At 38.6% G+C, this 12,239-nt stretch overlaps 2 protein-coding genes across 3 annotated transcripts; both read right to left on the minus strand.

Moving 5' to 3' along the window:
* Window positions 1–1,738: 1,738 nt before the first annotated feature.
* Window positions 1,739–7,070, minus strand: LOC137736773 (uncharacterized). Of its 2 annotated transcripts, none has more exons than XM_068476039.2 (13): window positions 6,952–7,070; window positions 6,071–6,487; window positions 5,320–5,566; window positions 5,092–5,204; window positions 4,803–4,882; window positions 4,532–4,673; window positions 4,343–4,423; window positions 3,647–3,751; window positions 3,283–3,465; window positions 3,004–3,096; window positions 2,483–2,622; window positions 2,318–2,384; window positions 1,739–2,221 (listed from the first exon to the last, which is right to left on the minus strand). In XM_068476039.2, the coding sequence occupies exons 2-13, from the start codon at window positions 6,461–6,463 to the stop codon at window positions 2,102–2,104; spliced, it is 1,764 nt and encodes a 587-aa protein (XP_068332140.2). In that variant the 5' UTR covers window positions 6,464–6,487; window positions 6,952–7,070; the 3' UTR covers window positions 1,739–2,101. The 2 variants fall into 2 exon arrangements, with proteins under 2 accessions (XP_068332140.2, XP_068332139.2); XM_068476038.2 differs by having other exon boundaries at window positions 6,909–7,070.
* An 823-nt stretch (window positions 7,071–7,893) lies between these two features.
* On the minus strand, window positions 7,894–11,307 carry LOC137737612 (aluminum-activated malate transporter 4-like). Its single transcript, XM_068477148.2, has 6 exons — window positions 10,745–11,307; window positions 10,513–10,650; window positions 10,123–10,386; window positions 9,893–10,029; window positions 9,647–9,793; window positions 7,894–9,079 (listed from the first exon to the last, which is right to left on the minus strand). The coding sequence occupies exons 1-6, from the start codon at window positions 11,112–11,114 to the stop codon at window positions 8,429–8,431; spliced, it is 1,707 nt and encodes a 568-aa protein (XP_068333249.1). The 5' UTR covers window positions 11,115–11,307; the 3' UTR covers window positions 7,894–8,428.
* Window positions 11,308–12,239: the final 932 nt, after the last annotated feature.

Raw genomic sequence — 12,239 nt, forward strand, 5'->3', positions numbered from 1 at the left:
AGTGAGAAGCATGTTCTCCATATGTATAATGTACCCTTTCTGGAGCAGTTGACCAATGCTCAGAATGTTGCTCTTCATACCCGGTATGTAGTAGGTATCGGAGATGTATTCTTCTCTTCCATCCTTCTGGATGATCTTGATCTTCCCTTTGCCTTCAACTGGCAACTTTGAGGAGTCACCAAGACTTACAGATCCATAGGCCCCTTCTTTGAGTTCGGCAAAAAACTCCTTCTTTCCACACATGTGATTGCTTGCACCAGAGTCCAAATACCAAACATCTTGTTGGCTACTGGAATCATGGTGTGCTAGTAAGATTGTAAGTTCTTCATCAGTATTTCCACTTGATTCTGCCATGTTGACATGCTCACCATTTTTATGTGAACATTCATTGGCATAATGTCCATATTGCTTACAGTTGTGACACTGGATATGCGCCTTTCCTCGAGTAGATCTCCACTCCTGAGACTGACCTTGATTTTGTGCATAGCCTCGACCTCTTCCTCGGGCTCGTCCTCGGCTACGGTTGGATGAGCTCCCACGACGTGAGTTCCACTGCCCACGACCTTTATTTGGTTTGTCAATATTCAACTTTGACTCCAAAGCTTGCTCTAGCGTTGTGGGGCTTGCATTCTTCTGAATGCGTTGCTCGTGAACTAGGAGGGATCCTAGTAGCTCTTCTGCGCTCATCACCTCCAAATCCTTGGATTCCTCAATGGCAGTCACCACATGCTCAAACTTAGATGTGAGTGACCGGAGTATCTTCTCCACAACTCGTACTTCATCGAGTCTCTCGCCATTTCTCCTCATCTGATTTACTATCACAATGAGCCTTGAGTGATAGTCGGAGATGCTCTCCCCTTCATTCATATGAGCAGTTTCAAAATCTGCTCGAAGTGATTGTAACCTCACTTTCTTGACTCGATCTACTCCTTTGTAGATTGTACTGAGTGTATCCCATACTTGCTTGCTCGTTGTTGCTTCTGCAACCTTCTCGAACGTTGAATCTTCCAAACCCTGGTATAGAAGATACAGCGCCTTTTGATCCTTCTTTCGTAAGTCCTTGAGAGTGTTCCTTTGATCCGCAGTATATACGGCTTCTTGCTCGACAGTGGGTACAACATACCCACTACTGACAACTTCCCATAGCTCCTGTGATCCAAACAATGCTTTGAATTGGATGCACCATCTTTCATAATTTTTTTTCTTCAATGTGGGAACTTGGAGTTGCACTAAGTTGGACGCCATAACTGCTGCACCTGCCAGAATGGTATTCTGGCTCTGATACCAATTGTTGGTATTTGACAGTTTACTAACTCAATACCAAAATATGTGGGTGATAAGTTTACAAACTCTATCACACCTCTTTCACTTTGCACTCTCAAATAAAATTGGACAAAGAAAGAAATAGAGAAAGGAGGGAAGCAACAAGCTTTGGCAAAACACTTGGACTTTGATATATGAAAAAGGTTTACAAACTATTGGAATAAGAAAGCTTACAAGCTTCTTCACAATTGGAAGTGGGATTTGGATGGGATGATTTACAATGCTTGAGAGCTTGGGTATTTATAGCAAACCAAATGATTAAACTAAGATTATTTATTACCACACAAAACACATTAATTGCACCTAATAATTTTTATTCAACCATACCTAATATTGCCTAACTTTCCATGCCTAACTTTGACATTGTTTTTCAACAATGGCTAGCACCAACTTGTTTTGAGTTGAATTTCCAACACTTGCAACCAACAAAATATTAAACAAAAAAAAAATATAAGGATATATTCACCAACAAATAAAAAGGTTCTTCAAATCTAAGACAATACTTTCCTACCGATGAAGACCCATCATAACAAAATAACAAATACAAATTCTCGATGCTAATATTACACATTTTACCCATATACGACGGCATAACGTAAAATCGCGGGAACCCGAAAACGGTCCGGCATGTTAGGCACAAATTACTAGCACACACTTACTCTCAGACGCTCCCGGCAATGAAAGAACACGTTAACGACGTACTCCGAGTTCGCAGAAATGATGCCTTCCATCTTCAACATGAGCAAAGAACCCCCTAGACTGAAAGTTATCCTGGCTACTAGCTTGACATCATGACATGATCAATTGCCTGAAGTGCCTGGTTAGCGAAAAACCGGACGTCAACATCTGGGTCCTCGCTGAGCTCAACCAAAGAGGGACGAATTGTTTTCTCCACCACCTGTCAACGTCAAAGAAAATTTAAGCCCGGGAAGAAAGAAGACAGACAGTGAATACATGAAATAACAAATTACAAAGGACTCAAATAGATACTTACAGACTGATCAACTATGGGGATAAGGGACTGCAGCACCTTTGCGACATTGAATTTGATGTTCGGTACTCTGAGGAAAAAACAAAGAATTTAGGCCACTGAATGGAATAACTCCACCGGCATCATATCTTTCCTATTTGGTACACACAATTCATATTGTGTTTATACCTGTCCTTTGTCGCATTGACGAGCACTGGCAGCAGTTTTGAGCATGTGATTTCTGGACCCATAACCGGGGCAAGGAGACAGATTGCACGCAGAATTGTCATTCGATACAAATAGTGTGGATTGTCTATCATCTGAAGGACCTGCCCAAATGACATAAATTCCCAAAATTTTGAGAGTACAGTATATACATAACCCTTAAAGAATAAAATAATGATGAAAGCTACAAAGTCGAAAATGTGGTAAGCGACCAAACTTTAAAAGCCATAAGCTGTCTTGTCCACAATTTCGGTGAATTTTAAATAGTATATTCAAACATCCACAAGAAATCAATAATAATGTGATGAGAAAAGTGGTTGCAGGCAAATCTTCCTACATAAAACCATTCTAAGCCTATAATTCTAATTTCCAGGCAGATAAAAGCCGTAAAGTCAGGACAAAACAATGACATTATTTTCAACATTTCTGAAATCTCCCATGGCAGAACTTGTGGCAACTGAATTAATCAAAGTCATCAAAAAAACCTGTGGAACAATATGTTGCATTGCCCATTCTGGACCGAACTCTTCTGCCAGACGCTTTAAATTATTAGCAGCAGCATCACGAATTGAGTAGACCTGCAATAGATTCCAAAGCAGAAAGCACTAATGAGTATGCACCCTGTCTTTCTTTCTTTGTGGGGAGGGGGCGGTAGAGGGATAGAGAGACGGACAGAGAAGGGGGAAGAGAAAGAAGGAACAACATTTCTTCCCTTTAGGCTTATCATGAAGTGAGATGTACTCAAAATGTAGGAATACACTAACCTTGTCTTGTAACCACTGCATGCAAAGGGCACCAAGCTTATCATCAAAGAACCCTACACCCAGCTGACTTGCCAATAAAGGTATGTACTCTATTATTGCCAGTCGAACCCTCCAATGTCTATCCTCCGCTAGCTCAACTATGGCTGGTAACAAGGATTGAGACAGCAAATCAATTCCAATAACCTGCAAGAATGACACGCTTCAGCATTCACTTGAAAAGATCTAACCTTTGATATTTTGATAAGGAAAGACCAAAAATTACCAAATGCTGAGGTCTAAAAATTGAGTTTAAAAACACGTAGAGTCAAAGAAAGCATAAATGGGGGGAAATATAATGCATTTACTTTCTCAAATTTAAACTGACCTGATTCACTTGATCAAGCTTGCTAATGATATTAAGACGCACATCAGGAAATTCATCCTTCAGGAGTGAAAGAAAAATGGGAAGGAGCTGCTCAATTGTAGCATCCTGCAATAACCCTAAGAATGAGATGTATGCAAGTAATGTACTTTAAAGATCATAGAGAGCACATCATAAGATTAAAACATCAATTGTAGGATTGAGACTAAAACAACTAAGAGGCAATTTGCAGGCCAAATCTGCGTGGAATATAAAAAAACTAAGACAAATAGTTTACATGCAAACACAAGCCGCTCACACCGGCATGCAGGCTCCTTTTCAATTATTATCACAACAAAAGTCAATTTACAACACTGTAAATTAGTAGAAATTGTATTGCAATCATAAAACCTTCTAGGCACACAACATTTACGTTTCAAGTGAGAAAATTATGCGAAAGGAATGTCATTATGATTCATTGACTTATACCATTTAGTCATCCGGATTCAAATTTGGAGTATGGACCTGTACACATCTCATTCATATTTTTTTCCCAACTTCTTCACAGATGTATGGACTTTCCAACAAATATTCAGCTCCACTAGCCATCCAACCAAAAATATTCATTTAATGTTAGCCATATACACCTCATATCAGCTCCAGTTCATTATTTGTCAAACTGTTTATAAATTAGAACAAAAAAATGACACCGAATCTCACCTTTCCTAATACAAGAGCCATTCCCATTATAACTGAAGCCAAAGCAGACCGGACATGTTGGGAAGAATCTGATGACAGCTCCTGCAAAGGTCATTGGAAAGTATTGAAATTACCAGTACAAAAGAATAAGTTGAAGTTAACAATTAACAACACTAAGAAAGGAAAAACTTTGCATTAAAGCAAACACACCTTGACACATGGAAGAATATGCTGAATTGCAAGTTCTGGACTTAAAATCCGGCAAAATTTGGTAACTTTGCCAGCAGCTGCTATGCGTACTTCAGCCTCATTATCTCGAAGCAATCGCACATATGCCGGAACCAGGTCCGTCCTTCAAAGACAACCACAATAAATCCAATATTTCAAAAAAAAAAAAAAAAAAAAAACTTCTTTAGAAATCAAAATAGCCTATTCCTACTATCTTCATTTTAGCACATGGCTGTGGTATGACAATAAATACCTTGTAGGCTCAGGCCCTACAGCTTCACAAAGCTCATATAGTTGATTTGCAACCATGTAACGCACACGCCAAGACTTATCCTATTCAGAGGAATGAAAAATTGTTAAGATGCAAAACATTCAATGATATTCTTTCGAATGCAAAAAACCTACTAGTGACAGTCCAAAGTGTCATGCCCAACAGCTTCCATACGCATGCCTTATTATTGTAACTATCCATTCAGCCTTTAAGCAAAAATAGGATGAATATAACCAAATGTAGAATTCAACATTCTAAATACATGGTTTACCTGAGAGAAGTTAACAATAACAGGGAGGATATGTGCAACACAATCTTGGGGCTCCAACAACTTCCCAAGAGCAGCACAGCCCTCAACGGCCAAGAGTCGAACAGAATCTTGATCTAAAATGAAACTAATTGTAAGAAATATAACTTGGCGAATCTTCATCTAATATGAAACTAAATGTGGCAGCTTTAACTTTAAAAGATTGAGAATGGGAAGGCAGCATTCAGTTACCATCTTGAGTAAGATCCTCAAATATAGACATGATATCAGCCTTCAGATGAGCAGGTTCAACAGTTGCTGCAAATTTTCCTAGGTTTGTAGCAGCAGACCTCCTAACCATAGGCATGTCATCTTGACACAACTGACTGTAAATTGATCGCAGTTCTGTCTTCAATGTATCTGGTGCACTAGGGTAGGCAATATGAAAAAGCCCACATGCAGAGACTCGAGCTGTAAACCATTCACCAGCTGCCAACCTCTGAGAAGAAAAAAAAAATATAATAAGTATTTGGAAGAAAAATTTGCTGAGGGTGAAAGGATACAAAACTCAAGCACATTGTAACAAAATGCAACATCTGCACGACAGTGATGAACTGATGTTGTGATATAAATGCCAGTGCTGAAACTTTTAAGATTATATATGTAAAATACTACAATTCCTTCACCGAACATGCAAAATCGAATGATCCAAATCTATTCAACACATTTCATATGTCCTCCTTGAATTATATATAGCATATATATCTAGTAAAAGATCCATATAATTGTGAAAGACTGACAATTTAATTTTAGAAGTATCTGCATGGCAGAGATGTAAAGATTCACAAGGGACTGCCCAGCAATAATTTAAATGCTAGCCCGGCCGTGAGGCAATCGGAAATAATGCTTAGGACGAGAATAAAGTCGTCATTCAGTCCCATCCAATCCTAAAACAAAATTAAGTAATAAACTTCTGAGCACAGAAGAAAATGAGTTATCTAACCTTCACAAGAGGAATAAACCAGTTGACCAAATCACCTTCCCTCATCTGAGACCCAATCCTACATAACGACTCCACAGCCTTGTCCCTCACACAGGTTTCCTCAACAGTGCAAAGGGTCTCCAGGGGCGGGAGCAAAACATGCGCATGCTCGACTCCCCCAACATATGGAATGAAGACCCCCAACTCTTCCGCCATTGCAAGAAGTACCTCATCGTCATCGTCATTGTTCTCGCTCAGAAAGGGGATTAATTCCTTACGAGTTCGCTCTTCCCCAAGGGCACGTGCAATTGTAGATAGCCTGCGGATTGAGTTCAACCGCAGCTGGATATCGTCATTTTTAAGCTCGTCTATGAGAACGGCTATTGGGTATAGCGGTTCATCAACCACAGACATTGTAATTCAAACCTTTTCCAGAACCTTCAAACACCGAAACAAGTTATCATAAGTAAATATGCAGAAATATTAACTAATGAAACCGCTATATTTTCATTCGGTTTTGATTATTGCTTCGATTCCTACGATTTACAGGATATTAATACATCGACATTAGGTAAAGCGTCAGATCAGCACTGTGAGATCTAAATCAAACCCTAGAATTCAAATCAAAGGGGGAAATAAGGAAAATGATTGAGAGAAAATGAAGAGAACGAAGATGAAATCTTGGATTCAAAAACCAGCGACGCATTGGTTCAGCTGAATTACTCTAAAATTTCAGGAAACGAAAACAAAAAATTGGAAGTTGGAATTTGATTTCATTTTTCTCACTTAGTTTTCTCAGCAATCAAACAGATGCCAAAAATCAAGCTAGAGCAAAAAAATTCATAAATTTTTGAATTACCTAAGAGGAAAGCGATGAAACTTAGAAGCGGCAACGGCCTTACCGATCTCAGTGCCCTTCCCGCCGGCTGCCTCCGATTCGACAATCTGTTAAGAGCGGAAAAAGAGAGAGAGAGAGAGAGGGAGAGAATACCAGACGACCCGAGACTCGTTATTATGGTTCTTTTTTGTTTCTTGGGCCCATCTTTACATAAAGTATTAGTGGGCCATAAGTATAGAAGAACGTAAACTAGCCCATCTTTAGTGGGCTTCACATGCCTTGGCCCAATCGTGACGCAATCATCTTTTCTAGAAATTCTCTTCCACACATTTTTTTTCTTCACGAGTGGACAGTTGAGATTTAATTTCAAGCTGTGAAACAAAGGGTGCATGTGAGCAAAGCTCTCGTTCTTTGTGCTTGTTTGAATCCGATAGGAAGTTCTTTTGCTAAAAGAGCTTCTGTCAGGAGCATGTGAAAAATTTGATTAAAAAAACAAGTGTTTTCTAAAAAGGAATTGGATCCGTTTCGGACTTTAGTGTCCAAAGCCTAAGGATCAAATCATTTGGGTCGTTGATTGGTGTGTAAAGGAAATCAGAGTCGTTGGTTTTGTGTGGTGGGCTGGAAAAATGAGTTAATGGAGACCGTTGGATTGAATTGGTGCAGCCCAGATGAATTGATCCCTAAGCTCCGAACACTAAGGTCCGAAACGGATGCAATCCCTTCTAAAAAGACACCTAGAGAACATATTTAGAAAGAGTTTCTACAGACCACGGCGCATAAAAACTTTTTATTTTTATTTTATTAAGCGTAGTAGAAAGCGTTTTTATTTTTATTTACTAGAAAGTGTTTTTTACCGTTGTATAATTTTCGTGTTGTTGATAAGAAGTGATGTGGTTTAGGAAATGCATCCCGTTCGTTGTTAGATTTTGGACCACCATACATATAGATGAGGTACATATAACCGCCGTATACAACAGCAAAAATATCCATTGGTAACGGTACAGACTAAGAGAATCAAGCACATTGTCTTACTGAACATAACTTGACGCCCAAGAAAAAACCTTTAGGCACGTCTCATGTAGTACAAGTCATACATTACACATCAACTTCTAACAAGTTATAACAAATGAGATCCAAACTTGGCCAAAATTTAAACAAATGATACACTGATACATCAGTTAGGATGCGATTTGATAACGCATACGCAGTTTCATGCTTCACTGGAGTTTTCACTTCCAAATTATTTTCTTCTCCATCATTTGGTCTCATCAGATTTTCTGTGATCAACCGGACTTTTCTCAGAACGAGGATTTTCCCAGCTTGGTTCGCATCAAAATGTTATCAAATCGAAGAGTTCAAAACAGAGAAAACCTCACACTGCCCTTCTACACCAGTTTTTAATACAATCTGTAAAGGTAATTCGTTACCCAACAAAGAAATCAATTTGTCAAACTTGTTTTAGTGACCGCTGATTACCTCCAAATCCTTGGATCAAAATTATAATTAGGTACCAACCAACCTGAAAAAAAAAAATCCACTCTTTAATTCTTCAACCGCAAACTCCTGAATAGTCTGGTCCAGAACCCAACAACCTCCTCCTTGGCTTCAACAGGATCCTTAAACTTTGCCTTCTCACTCAGCTCTTTAAATTCTTCCACCAGATTTTGAAGCCGAGCCACAAACTCAATCAGAAGCGATGCAAATGTTGCCAAAGATAAAGAGCTGGCGCTTTCGTAAACTTTTGATTCTTCAGGTTCCTCTTGCACAGCATGCGCGTTGAATGAGAGGCGCGGCCATGATATTGGTTTTTTTAACAGACTTTCTGTAGATATCCATTGTTGAATGGAAGGATCAGCAGCTGTGCTTGGATTCTGAGGATCCCAATATTCACTGAGAGAATCGATCACCACCTGCTTATTTTCATTGTCTTTATCGACAAAATGCACAGGATCTTCATATTCCTTGGGACGTACTTCAGGTCCCCAGCTCTCTGAATTGACAAGAAGGTATGAGTATTTGTCTATTTTCATCTGCAACTCTTCTGCAGCTTCATGCACATCGAAAAGTATGTCATTGGGACTTAATTTCTCCATCTTTTCTACTTTGCTTCCTAGCTCACGTAACAATTTAGCACCTTCAACACCAACTCTCTGGAGCTCCATGCCAAAAACCTGTCGCTTTTCGGGTGGTGCCTACAGAAACACATTCACAAAAACCTGATGATGAAACTGAAAATTAAGAAACTAATAAATCAATTGGGAAACTAAAAACACAGAATTAAGAAGAAATCTGTGTTCTTAATCACTACAGGGTTTGACATGTTGCATGGTTTGGAAAAATTTCTTATCTTTGCAAGCAGGGAAATGGCAAGCAATTCTTCTATACAAAGCCAAAACAAAAACTTTCAAATCCCTTTTCCATGTTATTTTCAGGGAACAGTAGAAATTTCTCATCAGTACTTCTGCAGGCTGCTGATGATCAATATCTTGGAAATTGAACATAAGCCTAAATTAATAGTACACATAACTATTGCCTTAAACAAAATATAATTCACGTAAAACCAGGCTACGTTTTCAAGATTTAAGGTTACAATACTCATAAGCTCATTTTATCTTCAAACGAACAGCATGAACTGCAAGATCCATCTCCTAGACTCTATAAATGGAGATTCAGAATTTAATGCTGCCACCAACAGCTCCTCTCTCTTCTGCTATGTACATTCTGAAAAGTCACAGGAAGGAGGAAAAATATATATTTACCTGGATTTCTGAAAGTATGCATCCGTGCATCGCCATGACCATGAATGCACAATGCCTCAGTGAACCGCCAACTTTGACATAGTTTACCCAGGGGTAACTGAATGACTTATAAGGGCCATGCGGTGGCTCCCATACAGCAAAGCCTAACTGCAAAATTATTTCAATTCGATTTAGTTGAATTAAAAGTTCCTGCGATTCTAGTTCAAATTCAGAGGACTAGAAGCAGAATTGTTTATATCAGCATACCAGAGTTTCCTCTTGGCTTGAAGATTGCACAGCTGATCTATAACCACTATACAACGGGTCATCAGAAGCTTGGTAGGTGAGAATTTTTGAAGGAATTCTCTCGTATTCAACACATTGCAGATACTGATTAACGACACCTATAACAGAACAAAAGATGAAACCATCAAAATCAATCCTGCAATGCAGTGTGAACTAAAATGCACACAACATTATGTCGTAAACGAACCAACCTTCCAAAGAAGAAGCCACACCCCTTAAATTTTTCACCACCAGCTTATGGAGATCTTCCCCTGACCAGATGGGGTATATGAATATATTTACAAGCAAACAAATGCCTGCACCGACTGCAATAAGCAGCAATCGATAGAATGCTGTCTGAAGGAATAATGAAGTCCCAGACACCAAGACGATACAATATGTCAACAAGAATACCCGAAATCCGTATTCGTATGGCTTCATTGTCGGATAAAGCTTGATATAACTAGCAGTAAATCCTAATTACCACAATACCCAACAGCCAAAATTCAGAAAAAAAATGGTTTTGTCATAAACAAAGTATCAAACTTTCTCAACTGATGTAGATTAATGATCAAATTATCAATTGTTTTAAACTAGATTACCTGCTATAAACACACTGATTACAATTACAACTTCCTGCAGATCTCCTGCCAATACAGATAACTCTGCAATCCCCAGAGCAAGCCCGCCGGCCGATAACGTCCCCAAAGCTCGATTAAAACCCTTGTTCAAGGTTGCACCTTTAGCAAAAAAAAGGACATTAATCTCACAAACAAACAAAATCTCGATCAAAACGCAAAAGCCAAAAAAAAGGGGTAATCTTTGAAGTAATACCTACGCTGAATTCAAAAACGACGACGACAGTAAGGATTGCCCAGATGGAATACTGGCTGGCACTTTTGAGCGGCTCCTTGAAAAATATGAGCAGCGACACGAGCGCCAACGACATCCCCATCTTGGTCGCAAAGATGGCTTTTCGAGGATCGGAACGACCCATTTGATACAATTTGGTGAAAGTGTCCTGGAAATTGTTGCAGAAGTTGTTGAACCCATCGGAGAATCTCCGGAAGCAGCCGCATTTGACGTGTTCGTCGCCAGCTTCGGAGCTGTTGAAGCCAAAGTCGGAGTACCCTTTTCGCGAAAGCAGCCGTTCCTTGCTTCTCTCGGCGAAGCTGTGGTGGAAGGACCCGATTCTGGCCGCCATTTGTAGTCGGAAAATAAAGAGATTCGAAGCTAAGAATTTCAGAGAAGGAAGAAGAAATGGCGAGCGGAACAGTGCACAAGAGACATAAGCGCAAAACCGTGAAGGGGGGATGTAAATGTAATGATAGTTAAGAGTACGATGTCGTTTGGTGGTTTGGAAAGTTGATAAGTTTGAGCTTGGAAGGTGGTTGAGTTGAATGGATGGAAGACACGAGAAATTTCACGGAAAACGGATGAAACTGGGGACTGTTACTCGGTTAGGAGGAGACAACTTTGTTAGTTTGTTTTGAATAATTTTTAAAAATAAACCATGTATTTAAGGTAAAAGATTTGACCTGAACGGTCTGACGTAATAATTTGGTTACGAACTTGAATTTAGTCAAGTCGAATCTAAAATTTTTAACTTATAAATATTGAGAATTGTTACCAGATTATGATACTAAGTGTTTGTCTGAATAAAAAATTTATGGTCTTTGTTTTCATTGTTTTTTATTATACCATGTGGTTTAATATCTTAGTAGATATGATATTGATTTTTATCTATGCATTTTGGGTTCGAAACTCTTCACTTTCTTATGTTATAATAGTTTTACACTTTCTGTTCTCTTTAAAATAAGAGTAAATTGTAGCAATAGTCCTTTAACTTTAACTCAATTAGAACAATGGTCTCTCAAGTAAAAATCCATTACTATTGGTCCCTCAACTCAATAAAACGTGCCGCTATAGTCCCTTAACTAAAAATCTATTATTATTGATCCCTCAACCTTGATCCAACTGGAGAAATGGTTCTTCAACTTTAACCCATGGTAGAAATGGTCATTCCAACATAACTCATTTTGACAAAATTCTGAAGAAATTGACAAAAAATATCATAACTACATATTTTGATGAGTTGATGAATCCTAATTGTAGCAATGGACATTCCAATACAACTCATTTTGACAAAAGTTTGACGAAGTTGATGAAAATAACCATAACTACACATTTTAATGAGTTGAAAGACCAATGGTAATAAATTTTTAGTTGAAAGATCATTGCTCTAATTTGATTAAAGTTAAGGGATCATTGCTACAATTTACTCTTAAAATAATAATTTTTTATCATTTTCTAATCTAACCAGATCATG

Source organism: Pyrus communis, chromosome 13 (assembly GCF_041283825.1).
Source record: "Pyrus communis isolate YQ-2024b chromosome 13, ASM4128382v1, whole genome shotgun sequence".
Classification (NCBI taxonomy): domain Eukaryota; kingdom Viridiplantae; phylum Streptophyta; class Magnoliopsida; order Rosales; family Rosaceae; genus Pyrus; species Pyrus communis.